We start from the raw sequence: 14,953 nt of genomic DNA, 5'->3' as shown, positions 1-14,953 counted from the left end.
GTAGTCTGGTAATCTGGTTTAGTGCCAACCAACAAATACCAGGCAACTCAACTAACCAGAGTTTGGTCAAACCACGGTTTATTGTCGTGTCTGAATATAGCCACAACAAAGTTGCAGAAAAGAGGAACTTTCACTGGTAAACAGACAGTAGGAATATATTTCTTGTTTTCTGGAACCAATGCAGCTGTTCTAACATCCCAGTCTACAACTCCACAGTGTCCTTCAGAACAGAAATTTGGTACCTGACAGCTCTAATATAGGCCTTCGCCTCACCAACACTCACTGGAGAAATTACTAAGCATAAATGGCCATTAGTTTAAATAAGTGCAAAGCTTCAGGGTCAGTAAATCTATTTGCCCTTTCCAGTGTCTTAATTCCCCAGCTCTCCCGCTAGTGGGATTTAAAATCAAAAGGGATAATGAGAAAGCACAGAGGACCAACGAGTTCATTACACACCTAGGAAGACTGATTTCTATTTCATCATCCTCTTCCATCTTGACAAACCAGTCTTCTATCAGCTCTGCGGTAATGAGGTTTTCTACCTCTTCGATAGGCACATCTTCTGCAGGAAGGATTAGAGCTAAACTGAATTCCTCCCCTTTGTAGGGCAGCTCCAAAACCTGGTAGCTCACATTACAGTCAGAAAAGAGGCCTGAAACAAAGAACGGAGCATAAGAAATCTCGACTGGCAAACTGGACCATTATTTATTTATTTGCACGCAGGCATACAGCTTCCTCTGCATGTTTGAAGCAGCTAGCCATTTGATTAAACACGATGCAATATTTTAAATGCATATAAAATCATAATAGTAACAGCCTAAAAACGATCAATGGTGCAATCCCAGACAAGAGTTAGAAGGGTGTAACCCGGTTTACGATTGCACTGTTAATCCATCAATATGAGAGCATTACCCCAGCAACAAAATCCGATTATTATTTCTCTAAAAGCCCTTTGAAGTTAAAGTGCCTTAAGCAATTTGTGAAATCTAAACAGGAAAAAGGTCCTGTGGACTTTTGTGGCCCAGCAGCCATCACAAAGGGCAGTTGCCATCTCAGTTAGGGTTGCCAGGTCCCTCTTTGCCACTGACGGGAGGTTTTTGGGGCGGAGCCTGAGGAGGGTGGGATTTAGGGAAGGGAGGGACTTCAATGCCATAGAGTCCAATTGCCAAAGCGGCCATTTTCTCCAGGTGAACTGATCTCTATCGGCTGGAGGTCACTTGTAATAGCAGGAGCTCTCCAGCTAGTACCTGGAGGTTATGTAACAAATACTGACAGTACTGATAACAATAAGCTGAAGAAAAAAATCAGTACAACTCACTGTATTCAACAATTCATTAACAACGTGCTAACAAAGAAACAATGACAATAAAGTGCAAAACTACACACAAAATATATACAATTATAGTTATTTACAAAGTAGTTGTCACAAGCATAATAGCAATCTCCAATAAACCAGGCAAAGTCTAAATCCAAGGCAAAAGAAGAATTCTTCCAATCCAACTGTGGACGACAATGTTAGAATAAATGGCACAAGGTCCGAGAAAAATGGCACAAGGTCCCTCCTTCTATGGATTTTTCTCGGACCTTGTGCCATTTATTCTAACATTGTCATCCACAGTACCTGGTGGTTGGCAACCCTAACCTCAATGCAAGCTCACCACAGAGAGCCAGCTTGTCTCACAAACTAGAACTGAGTGGCGAAGAAGAAGAAGAAGAGGAGGAGGAGGAGGAGGAGGAGGAGGAGGAGGAGGAGTTGGGTTTTATATGTCGCCTTTCTCTACCTTTTTAAAGAGAATCAAAACCGGCTTACGCTCTGGGGGTTACCGCATTATATATTCCCAGGGATGTATTAAGAGTTTGAAAATATTATAAAAAATACTGTTCACACTTTCTGTGTATTCCCAGCAATGTATTAAGAGTTTGAAAACATTATAAAAAATACTGTTCGCACTTTGTTTGGCCCCTTTAGCTGTGAAGACGTCTTCCAACCATTTTTTAGCCATGGTATCCAAAAACCCTTTTAAAGCGATGTTTTTTATAACATTTTCAAATTCTTAATACATCGCTGGGAATACATAATGCGGTAACCCCCTTTCCTTCCCTTCCTCTCCTCACAACAGACACTTTGTGAGGTAGGTGGGACTGAGAGAGTTCAGAGAGAACTGTGACTATCCCAAGGTCACCAAGATGGTTTCATGCATAGGAGAGGGGAAACCAACCCGGTTCACCAGATTAGAGTCCGCCGCTCATAAGAACATAAGAAAAGCCCTGAAGGATCAAACCAAGGTCCATCAAGTCCAGCAGTCTGTTCACACAGTGGCCAACCAGGGGCCTCTAGGAAGTCCACAAATAAGATTACTGCAGCAGCATTATCTTGTTTGTGTTCATGTGGAGGAGTGGGGAATCAAACCCAGTTCTCTAGATTAGAGTCCACCGTTCTTAACCACTATACCACGCTGGCTCTCTGTTTAGTAAACAGAAATCCACAAATGGGCTCCTGATTGAGATTTGTTTTTTAGAAGTTCAGTATACTTTGTGCTTTATTATTTCACACTTCTGGTTAGATTCAGGGAAAAGAGAGCGATGACAAGCTGAGATCTCGAGGCTTGGGAATTATTTGACATGTATGGGAACAGGTGATTTAATTGGAATGTCACTGGTATTACTTTACTGTTTTGACAAAAGCATCATTGATGTATTTTACCGTTTAGGTTTTTAAAGCGATCTGTGTTTTTATGAAAAATTCCAAAATAAAGTACATTTGAAAAATAATGTGTCCTATGTATGTTCTGATGATGGGGCTCATAATGGGAAGAGCCATGCTGCTAAAGGATTAAAATTAGTGGAAAATAAAATGAAGAAAGGAAGTTATACAATCTTACAGGAGGAAAGGGGTCACTTGTCACAGGAAATATCCATCAGCAGGCTGGGACAATGTCAGTACTGGCCGATAGGCAGACAAACACACAGGAAAAGTACAAGCCAAGACAGGATTCAACCAAAAAATGGATGAATCCCTGAGGTAAATCCACCCAATAGGCAATTTTAAGGCAATTTTGGGCTGGGTTTTATGTTGAGCATTTCATCCTGCTCTGAGCTAGTTTCATTCCTCAATATCTGCCTTGGAAGATATAGTAAGAGAGGTAATGTAGTTTATTGGCTAGAATGCTGCACTTTGACTGAAGAGACTTGGTTTAAGATCCATGTTCCACCATGAAGGTGACCTTGGGCCAGTCATCTGCTGTCTGAAGTGGACCAGTCCATTCTACTTCTTCAACATCATTTTATCTGTCATCTTCTCCTGCACACATGTGAGCCAGGACTGAGGCTCTGTGAAGGTTTCATATCAAGTTTTCAAAAGAGAAACGTTTTACAGCCGGGCTACCTACAATTCCTCAGTTGGAGTCTGATACTAATGCCCCAAGAGCAGTCCTAATAGCCCAGACTAGCCTGATATTGTCAGAGACTGGAAGCTAAACAGTGCTGGTACTTGGATGAGAGACCACCAAGGAAGACCGAGGATGCTATTCAGAGGAAAGCAACGGCAAACTATCTCTGCTCATCTTTAGTTTTGAAAACCCCATGAGGTGGTCACCATGAGTCAGTTGAAACTCAACGGCACACTTTACTTGCATACCAATGTCTTCATCCAGAGTCTTGCATCATTGGCAGACTCCTGTGTGCATGTAAAGTTACATCACAGCCGACTTATGATGACCCCACCAAGGGGCTTTCAAAATAAGTGAACACATGAAGCTGCCTTATACTGAATCAGACCATTGGTCCATCAAAGTCAGTATTGTCTACACAGACCAGCAGTGGCTCTCCAGGGTCTCAGGCAGAAGTCTTTCACATCACCTACTTGCCTAGTCCCTTTAACTGGAGATGCCAAGGATTGGACCTGGGATCTTCTGCATGCAAAGCAGAGGGTCTACTACTGAGCCACAGCCCATGCATGCAAAGCAGAGGTGTTTTGCCATTGCCTTCCTCTGCAGAGTCTTCCTTACCGGTTTCCCATTCAAGTAGTGACCCTGCTTAGCTTCCGAGATCTGACAAGATTGGGCTATAGTGTGATGCCTTCCCTCCTAGCATCAGAGGAATACACTGACACCAATGCAAGAACCTCCTCCCTAGTGAAACAGCCTCTTGCATCAACTGAAGTCTCCTTGCATCAGAGGAACAACTAACACCAATGCAAGATCCTCCTTCACTGGTGGAAGAGTGTCTTGCATCAGTGAAAGACTCCTAGCATCAGAGGAATACACTGATACCAGTGCAAGAACCTCCTGTGCTGGAAGAGCCTCTTGCATCAACTGAAGTCTCTTCGCAGATGAATAACCGACACCAATGCAAGAGCCCCCTTCACTGGTGGAAGAACCTTTTGTATCAACTAAGTCTCCTTGCATCAGAGGAACCAGTAACACCAATGCAAGGGCCTCCTTCACTGGTGGAAGAGCTTATTGCAACAATGGTTGACTCCTAGTATCAGAGGAATACACTGGCACCAATAGAAGGGACCAGAACAATCCGACCCGCGAGGAGAGAAATATATATGAATTACCAAGCCTTGTTCTAAGTTGAAGATGCATCATTGGTATATTGATTACTGAGCCATCACGCTTAGTGAAATCCATCAAGCTGGTGCTCTCTGCTTTGAATGCTTGTTTCCAATTCCCCTTGAAGTAAATGGCATTCACCAGAAGAAGTCGAGTGAGGGGACCAAGGTCTTCACTTGAAATGAGATTCTTTATTTGGCCTATATGGAAAAAGACCATTAGCATGTTTAGCTGCCTCCTTGATTAGTTAAGATACATTTGGTAAGAAGAGGCTACAATATCAGATTTTAAAAATCTGCCTACTGGGTGCTAAGAAAAACCATCATGTGTGTGATGCTGAGGGCTGGACTTGGGCTTGGGAGACTGGAGCTAAATCCTCTCACAAGCTGAAGCTAGATGTTATAGAACATGGTCAGTGGCCACCAAAAGCAGTAGCCCCAAGTCTTCACCCTGTCTCTCCCTCAAAACAAGGGCAGCCAAGAGACCTGTGATAAATGTTCCCTCACACCATCCAGACCCAACCGAAACTCCCAATCAAAATAAATCCCATGATTTGCTGTAAACATGAATTGGCTACCAGTTTTCATCATGCCACCATCATTTTTTTACCATTCAGTTTTCCACAATTATATCCTGGCCTTCCTCCAAGATACTCAGGGCAGTGTACAAGTACCCCAGTTTTGGCGGTGTTGCCGTCAAGTTGCAGTGAACTTATGGCAACCCTGTAGAGTTTTCAAGGCAAGAGATGAACGGGGAAGTTCAGAGCAACCCTAGACTTCCTCAGTCATCTCCCATCCATCTACTAACCAGGTCCGACCCTGCTTAGCTTCCAGATCTGATGAGATCGGGCTAACCTGGGCCATACATGTCAGGGTGCCCCAATTTTAGCCTCACAAAAACCCCATGATGGATGTTAGGTGGAGACAGTCCCAAGGTCATGCTCTTCTCTCAATAAAGGGCCCAGCTGCACACCAATGGCATCTAGCTCTGTCCTTTGCTCCCCACCAGGGTGACCCTGTAACATAGTATCTCCACTCATCCCCTCCCCCCACCCACAACTGGCAAAATATCATCATGTAAAAATACATGATGGGACATCATAGCATTGAGAGTTAAAGGGAGGGGCTGTGGCTCAATGGTGGAGTAACTGCTTGGCATACAGAAGACCCATGGTTGAAACCCTGGCAAGTCCAGTTAAAAAGATCATGCAGTAGATGATATGAAAGACCTCTGCCTGAGACCCTGGAGAGCAGCTGCCGGCCTGAGTAGACAATACTGACCTTGATGGACCAATGGTCTAATTCAGTAATAGATAGCTTCATGTGTTCAAATGTGTGCGTGTTCAAGTTTCCCATCCTCCACCCTTATATGGAGGGGAGTTAAGAGACTGGAGTCAAATCCCCTATGGCTCAATGGTAGAATATCTGCTTGGCATGAAGAAAGTCCCAGGTTCAATCCCTGACATCTCTAGTTGAAAGGATCAGGGAGTAGGTGATGTGAAAGACTTCTGCTTGAGACCCTGAAGAGCTGCTGCCAGCGTGAGTCCACAAGACTGACCTTGATGGACCAGTGGTCTGATTCAGCAGTATAAGGCAGCTTCATGTGTTCACGACTGACAGCTGCTTGCAGGAGTGGGGAGACTCAGAACCTGATGTCATGGCACGCATGGTGACAGGGCAGACAGGAAAAGGATGTGCAGGGCTTTTTCCTAGAACACATGAAGGTACCTTAAGTCAATCCACTGGCCAATTGGGGTCAGTATTATCTACAGTATTCTGACTGGCAGCAGCTCTCCAGATTTCAGATGGAGATGAAGAAAAAGAAGAGTTGGTTTTTATATGCCAACTTTCTCTACCTTTAAGGAGACTCAAACCATCTTACAGTCTCCTTTCTTTCCTCCCCCCACAAAAGACACCTTGTGAGGTAAATGGGGTTGAGAGAGTTCAGAGAGAACTGTGAGCGGCTCAAGATCATCCAGCAGGCTTCATGTGGAGGAGTGGGGAAACCAACTCGCTTCACCAGATTAGAGTCCACTGCTCATGTGGAGGAGTGGGGAATTAAACCAGGCTCTCCAGATTAGAGTCCACCACTCTTAACCACTGCACCACACTGGCTCTTTAGAGGGGATATAACACCAAAACTGAAATAAGACTGGGTGTGCACATGCTTACCCAACATTTTTCATACAAATCCTCTCCTAGCTACCACCCCTGGGCTTTGATGAAAGCAACAAGACTTAACCAGCCAGCGCCGCAAAGCAAACAATGAGCGAAAGCTGCAGAAAGAGAGAGAGTTTTTACCATCTGTTTTGTTTTCTACCCAAGTACTTATGGCCTCTGCGGAAGCTTTAGTATCTTCGAAATTCACCAGCTTTACAGCCGTCTGAAAGAATTCCTTGTTGCTATGGAGATACTGTTCTTTCACCATGAATCCTTCTTGAAGGTAAAGGGCATTGGCAAGATTAAATGTAAATTCTTTTCTTTTCGAGGTGACAGAGAAGAGTGTCTGGAGTGGAGCGAAGGCTTCACCTGCAGAAAATAAATGTTAAGAGTGAATGTCTTCATTCGAAGAACACAAAGCAGCTGGGTAAAAGGTAGTTATCCAACATAGACAATGTTTTTGTCCCCCTCCTAAGCTCCCCCTGAAGTCGTAGGTGCGCTTGGAAGCCAGGCTTCTTTGCAGAGGACAGGTAGTTATTTCTGATGCATGTGTGATATAACTGTTATGCTTGAAGAAAGCACAGAGAAAGGAAAGGAGTGACCGAATGACTTCTCCGGGGAACAGAACTTGTGTATTTAACGTGACACACACAATAAAAATGGTAATGTCCCAAAACTTTAAGCCTTTTTCTAAGATTCTGAGGGCCTAACGTATTGGGATGTTTGGTGACCTCTGCTTGGTTCCTTTCTATGGCTTTAAAAGGGCAATCGCAGCCATGCAGAGCCCTGAGTAGGATGGGGGAGGGATTTACCAGCTGAAACCAACCTGAGGCCTGCCACTCCTAGGGTTGCCAACCTCCAGGTACTAGCTGGAGATCTCCTGCTATTGCGACTGATCTCCAGCCAATAGAGATCAGTTCTCCTGGAGAAATTGGCCGCATTGGCAATTAGACTCTATGGCATTGAAGTCCTTCCCCTCCCCAAACCCTGCTTTCCTTAGGCTTCGCCCAAAAAAATCTCCCACCAGTGGCGAAGAGGGACCTGGAAACCCTAGCCACTCCCCATGCTATCTTTAGCTTTGGAAGAGAAAAAAGGACATCTTCCATTTGCCAGTCATGTTTTCCTTACCAGTTGGGAGGATTTAAATTACATGGAGGAAGAAAAAGGTGGGAGAGATGGGCGTGCAATAGTATTGTATCATTGCTGCCTTTAATGAATTGGGGAGGCTGTGGCTCATTGCTAGAGCATCTGCTTTGCATGCAGAAGGTCTCAGGTTCAATCCCTGGCATCTCCAGTTGAAAGGACTAGGGTAGTAGATTATATGAAAGTATTGTATCTACTGCTGCTTTTAATGAATTGGGGAGGCTGTGGCTCATTGCTAAAGCATCTGCTTTGCATGCAGAAGGTCTCAGGTTCAATCCCTGGCATCTCCAGTTGAATGGACCAGCGTAGTAGAAGATATGAAAGACCTCTGACTAAAAGTCCAGAGAGCCACTGTCAGTCAGAGTAGACAATACTGTCCTTGATGGGCTGACGATCTGATTCAGTACACGGCAGCTTCATGAATTGCCTTCTGAGACTTTGGGTGCTAAGCCATTTGTTCACCGAATTAATAAAGAGATCAGTCCTGCATTGTAGAATTCGAGGCAAACAGCCTTGAAAAATATGCAATCCATTCCCAGCATGATAGCACCAATGCTACTAGTCTCCACTCCCCCCCCCCCAAGGTTTAATGTCAAAACTCGTCCTGTCATGGTAGCACACTGTTGCACATACTGGTGCAGAAGCAGCCATTGCCATCCATGCAGGTGCCTAGTAATACACATGATTGCAGGAAACTAACTTTGACTGAGTCAGATCTTTGGTCTATCAAGGTCATGACTCTGACTGGCAGCATCTCTCCAGGGTCTCAGGTGGGGATCTTTCACATGACCTTTCAACTGGAGATGCCACACGTTGAAACTGGGGACCTTCTGTATATAAAGCAGATGCTCTACTAATGAGCCATGGCCTGTCCCTTAAGAACCAATGTTCCTTTCAGGGAATGTGTGTGCTGCTTTAAGTAACACTGAATTGACTAGCTATGAATTTCAGTTATGAATTGCCAAGTCTACTGATTAAGAAGAGACAGATCCTCCCATCTCTATTTACCTATTACCAGATACTACGTGCTACTCTAGCAGCTGTGTCCCTTAGGCAGTCAAAACCTCTTGCTACTGTTTGATACCTCTTGCTACTGTTTTGCAGTCAAAACCTCTTGCTACTGTTTTGTGCACTTAGGTAGGTTGGGGTAATATTATTAGATGGTCTTGATTGTCAGTTAATAAGCATTATTGGCCAAGCCATACCCAAGGCCAGATTTGGCAAATGCCTAGGGCTGCCAGTTCTGGGTTGGGAAATATCTGGAGATTTTGGGGGTGGAGCCTGAGCAGGGTGAGGTTTGGGAAGGGGAGGGACTTCAATGGTGTATAATGCCATAAAGTCCACCTTCAAAAGTGGCCATTTTCTCCAGGTGAACTGATCTCTATTGCCTGGAGATCAGTTGTAATATCAGGAGATCTTAGGATTGTCAGGTCCTTCTTTGCTACCAGCAGGAGGTTTTTGAGGTGGAGCCTGAGGAGAGTGGAGTTTGGGAGGGGAGGGACTTCAATGCCATAGAGTCCAATATCGGCAGGAGATCTCCAGCTACCTGGAGGTTGGCAACCCTACAAATGCCTCTAGTGGCATGATTCAACTCTTCCATTGTTGCCCCTGCTCCATTCGTAGCCCTGATTATGCCAGAGATACAGGAGGACCTTGAGTAGTAGGATGGCATAGACTTCAATGATGCCAAGTGTATATGCACCTTTCTTTTTGTATTGAAAAGTTTCATTACCAATACTACATTGAAAGCTTAGCGTACAAGGAAACATCATCATACTTATCCTCCCAATACATAATGAAAAAGAATCCAATTTTCAAACATCACATTACTTTGCTGTCTTTTATGTGCTCTTAATAAAATGCTTCAAACTTGGGATGTAAAAACTATTGACCATAATCTCTGGTGCCATTTAATTATTGTAAGTGTATCCGCATTTTACTTCTATATTCTTATTAATCTTGAAAGTTTGCTCCTTTTTATTGCAGGATAAAGTTCTTTCACACATAGTAAAAGCATCTTTAAATTTAAGGTAAAAGTCCATCAGGCTGTCCTGCATAATGTGTTTTTCGCACCCCCTGTGTGAGGCTTGAAATAACATTCATTTAGAGGAGTCCTTGAGGGCCAAACAAGGCACATGTTTACCTCCAAGACTGGCATCCCTGAGCCAGCTGCTGGTCCCCATTAGGGTATCCAGGTCCCTCTTTGCCACCGGCAGGAAGTTCTGGGGGTGGAGCCTAAGGAGGGGAGGGTTTGGGGAGGGGAGGGACTTCACTGGAGCCAACGTGGTGTAGTGGTTAAGAGCCGTGGTTTGGAGCGGTGGAGTCTGATCTGGAGAACCGGGTTTGATTCCCCACTCCTCCACATGAGCGGCAGACGCTAATCTGGTGAACTGAATTTGTTTTCCCACTCCTCCACACGAAGCCAGCTGGGTGTCTCTTGTGGGGAGGGGAGGGGAAGGGAAGGTGATTGTAAGCCAGGTTGAGTCTCCCTTAAGTGGTAGAGAAAGTTGGCATATAAAAACCAACTCTTCTTCTTCTTCTTCCTCTTCAATGCCATAGAATCCAATGGTCAAAGCGGCCATTTTCTCCAGGTGCTCTATCGGCTGGAGATCAGTTGTAATAGCAGATCTCCAGCTATTACCTGGAGGCTGGCAACCCTACATGAGGCCTTCCTAGGTCTGCCAGGTCCCTCTTCGCCACTGGCAGTTATATTTAACTGCCTGGAGGTTGGCAACCCAACTATACCAGGAGGTAATGATGGAGACATGGGATAGTGAGAACTTTAACACAGACACCTCATTGGAAGCCAAACTTACCTTGATCAAACATCTCACTTGAGTTACTTCACCAGAAAGTCTCAGCATTGGACTTTGATGTCCAACTCAAACACTGTAGCAAGCCGCTTTGTGGCTACATGGTAGTCACTTGTACTTAGGGTTGCCATTGCCAACTCCAGGTGGGCAAATACCTGGAGATTTTAGGGGTGGATTCTGGAGGGCGGGGCTTGGGGATGGGAGTAGGGTTACCAGGTCCCTCTTTGCAACTGGTGGGAGATTTTTGGGGCGGAGCCTGAGGAGGGCGGGGTTTGGGGAGGGGAGGGACTTCAATGCCATAGAGTTCAATTGCCAAAGCGGCCATTTTTCTCCAGGTGATCTGATCTCTATTGGCTGGAGATCAGTTGAATTAGCAGGAGATCTCCTGCTACTACCTGGCAGTTGGCAACCCTAGATGGGAGGGACTTCAATAGGGCATAATGCCATAGAGTCCACCTTCCAAAGCAGCCATTTTCTCCAGGTGAACTAATCAGTTGTAATAGTGGGAGATCTCTAGCCACCACCTGGAGGTTGGCAGCCCTACTTGTACTATAGTTGTACTATAGTTGTATGGCTTAGTTGTACCTTGTTAGGTAAGTTTTTGTTTAATTCTGTGCGGCAGCTTGCAGTTGCTTTTGCACTTGCACTGTTGGGAAACACCATCTTCTCAATCACCGCTGAAGATTTCAGGTATCCATTAGGATCAAGGTCAGGCCGTTAATGTGACCTACTTTTCAAGTACTGGAACCCTCTCACAGTATTCCAAGGCATAGAGTTATAGCAAGCCATGAGACACATCCCTTTTAGTAGTTAAAGTTTTAAAAACCAAGATTTATTTTGTTTGTTTAATGGATGTGAAAGGAGAGAGAAAAGCGCAGGGCTGAGAATGCAGAAGCATGAATTGATCTGAACAGCTCAACAGCTATTAACAGCCAGTGAGTTACACTGTCATAATAAAAGGCACAGTGCTACCAGAGGAAGACATCTCAATACAAAATGTAAAAATGTTTGGGTTTTTTTTGCCTGTTTTTAACAGTGTTAAATGGGAGTTGAGAGCACCAGATATGAGGAGAGAGGGTAGCTGCTGTGAGAAAGCAGCACATAACAGGGCAAGCGGTGGGCATCTTATAAATGAGGGCAGTGCATGTTTTTCTCTGACATTGTTGCTGGCCTCCTCATCTCCCCCCTCCCCACATTTTGGTTATGGGGAGTTTTTACACTGCCTGACCAGGTTCTCTAGTGGCTGCTATTCACGATTACGGTAATGTATGCCATCTTGTTTTATTGGATTGTATGGAGAATGTAGCTTTAATATATGTTTTAATGTATGTTTTGTGGTTATAATTGTTGTGACCCACTCTGAGCCCGGCTTGTCGGGAACGAGGGGGGCTATAAATGCAAACAAACAAGTAAATAAATGAAATCTTTTCCTTGCAACTGGGCGTGTTTAAGAAGAAGAGTTGGTTTTTTATATGCCGACTTTCTCTACCACTTAAGGGAGACTCAAACCGGCTTACAAGCACCTTCCCTTCCCCTCCCCACAATAGACACCCTGTGAGGTAGGTGTGGCTGAGAGAGTGTGACTGGCCCAAGGTCACCCAGCTGGCTTCATGTTTAGGAGTAGGGAAACAAATCCATTTCACCAGATTAGCCTCTGCCTCTCATGTGGAGGAACGAGGAATCAAACCCTGCGTGGTGTAGTGGTTAAGAGTGGTGGTTTGGAATGGTGGACTCCAGGTTGGTTTCCCCACTCCTCCACATGAAGCCAGCTGGGTGACCTTGGGCTAGTCACAGCTCTCTTGAGCTCTCTCAGCTCCACCTACCTCACAGGGTGTCTGTTGTGGGGAGGGGAATGGAAGGTGATTGTAAGCCAGTTTGATTCTTAAGTGGCAGAGAAAGTTGGCATATAAAAACCAACTCTTCTTCTCCAGATCAGAGTTCACCACTCCAAACCACTGTTCTTAACCCTACACCACACTGGCTCAGTGCAGATGAATAACCTGACGAAGGTTTTGGTTCATCGTGATCATTGCACACAAGGAAGATGTAAGCAGAACAACATCAGAGAGAGCATCAGGCTACAAAGTATGGAGGTAAATGTCTGTAGTAACTTCCTGAATTATTTATTTCAGTGATGGAGAAAAGGTCTAGCATGGAAGCGCCTACAGACAAAAACTCTTTAAAACACACAGACATACTGGCTTGGATCATTTGAAAGAGTTCTGTGTGAACTATCTCTGCTGCTCAGAATGCTTCCTTTTCCACTACGGCTTCTGTTTGCTTGGGGGCCCACTGGAAACCACTGATCCTGCACTAATGGAAATTTTAGAAGAAGGAGGAAGCTCCGTAGCAGAGATTATCTATGGCACATGAAACTCATTCATAGGTTAGGAGCCCCTGTTAATAGCATGAACAGAAGCTTTGACTGTAGTGACAGAACTGACAATTTAGAAACCTTCACTTCTATGTTTGTGTTAAGTGCCATCAAGTTGCTTCCGACTCATGGCGACCCTATAGATCAGTGTCCTCCAAAATGTCCTATCTTTAACAGCCTTGCTCAGGTCTTGCAAATTGAGGGCTGTGGCTTCCTTTATTGAGTCTCTTGTTGGTTCTTCCTCTTTTCCTGCTGCCTTCAACTTTCTCTAGCATGATTGTCTTTGCCAGTGATTATAGTATTAAGTTACGGTATTAAGAAATTGGTAATGTGTGAATTTGTCCTAAGATAACATGACCTTTGATTTAGAAAAAGGCTTAGAGACTGCTGCGCAAAATGGATTAGTTGCTGTTCATGTCAACATTGTTTTAAGCCATGCCTGTGGACCAAGGAAGAGTACATTGTGTCAGAAGTGGAGAATGGAAAATGCATTAGATTAAATGAGAAGCTTTTATCTACAGACCCAGAAATATTCCATTGGCAGCTGCCTGCTTCTTTATACATGAATCAAGGCAAATGGGAGTCAACAGCTGAGCTATATAAGAAGTGAAGGGCTCTGCTGAATCATTGGCTGGTTCCAGAAGGAGGGAGCCAAAGAGCCCTTTGGTTGTAGCTGACTTGTGCCGGAAACCAGTCAACAGGTGGCATCATTGACGCTGGTCACTCAACCCCGTGTGCCATTCAAAATACAACCCTATTAAAAATAGTTGCCTCCAGGGTAACGAACTGATGTCTTCTAGATTGACCTCTTTTTCCCATGTGCCCCAAGCTCATCTTATTTCTTTCCTGTATCATCAGGTGCTACATTTTTACAGCACAGGGCTAGGGAATCCATTAAGGAAAGGGACTGTGAACATTCGCTGGATGCTGCAATTGCATGTACCCGACAGATGTTCCAAAGAACTTTTCATCTTGCACGTGACTGACAGCAAGGCATTTGATGGAATTTGGAAAATACATTAGGAAAGAGAACATCTTCCCTCTAAAGGGAAAATTGAACCGTAATGGTAGGCAATCATCTGCTCCAACGGATGGATTTACATCATTTGTGAAAGGTCTGAAAAATGCGCTGTGAAAAAACTCCCATCTTTCTCTCTCTCGTTTGAAGACAGGAGATTTACAAAAACAAAAAAAACAACCTCTCTCTGTTTGTCTCTCTGTGTATTATATAACCACAAAAAAAAACACATGGCGTTCTGTCGGATATGTTCCTTGTACATTCAGTTGGAGCTGTAGGTTGCATTTTGCCCAGATTGCATTGGAACAATGCATAATTATGTCAACTACAGTTGAAAAGCAGACTTCAATTACCTTCTCATTTAGCTGTGTAGAAGGCAGCCTTTATACACGCGCACACACACTTGTGCACAACATACAAAAATCAAAATATCATGTTGCCAACAGGCAGGAGATAATATCTTTGTCTTCCTTGCTCTGCTAGCCATTCCCAGTGAGAAAAAAATTCAAAAACCGCTTTCTTTAAAAATCTACATTTAGCAGTAGCTGCGTGGACTTTCACAAAACACATGGGAGATGGAATAAGTAGATCCCAAAGGGATCAGAGTTCAGCAGGATAGTGTTTCAGAAAGTTCTAAACCAGGGGTGTCAAACAAGGATCCAGTCCTTGAGAGCTCTTCTCTGGTCTGCGAGCCACCTAAGCCAGCCACTTCCCCCCAACTCTCAATCTGGGCTGGCAAGGCATGGCTGGGCCTGGCCAAGGGGCATTTATGTCATATCTGGCCCTCGTAACAATTAAGTGCGACACCCCTGTTCTAAGCCATACTGTAAAGCTATGGTTGTTCACAGTCTGTACGATGTTCGTTTTGTAATTTTTCACCCAGATAGCTG

At 44.4% G+C, this 14,953-nt stretch overlaps 1 protein-coding gene across 1 annotated transcript in view; it reads right to left on the bottom strand.

Annotated features, from left to right (window-relative positions):
- Window positions 1-14,953, bottom strand: part of SERPINI2 (serpin family I member 2) — a 49,409-nt gene that overhangs the window by 24,771 nt on the left and 9,685 nt on the right. Inside the window, exons 3-5 of the mRNA XM_056850376.1 lie at window positions 6,857-7,084; window positions 4,562-4,756; window positions 457-652 (exon numbers count right to left, since the gene is read on the bottom strand). Of these exons, the coding sequence (XP_056706354.1) occupies window positions 457-652; window positions 4,562-4,756; window positions 6,857-7,084 (619 nt within the window). The remainder of the gene's footprint in view (window positions 1-456; window positions 653-4,561; window positions 4,757-6,856; window positions 7,085-14,953) is intronic.

The sequence above is a fragment of the Euleptes europaea genome, chromosome 5 (genome assembly GCF_029931775.1).
Source record: "Euleptes europaea isolate rEulEur1 chromosome 5, rEulEur1.hap1, whole genome shotgun sequence".
NCBI classification, from domain to species: Eukaryota; Metazoa; Chordata; class Lepidosauria; order Squamata; family Sphaerodactylidae; genus Euleptes; species Euleptes europaea.
The sequence above is the reverse complement of the archived record's forward strand: the minus strand, read 5'-3'. Positions and strand labels throughout refer to the sequence as shown.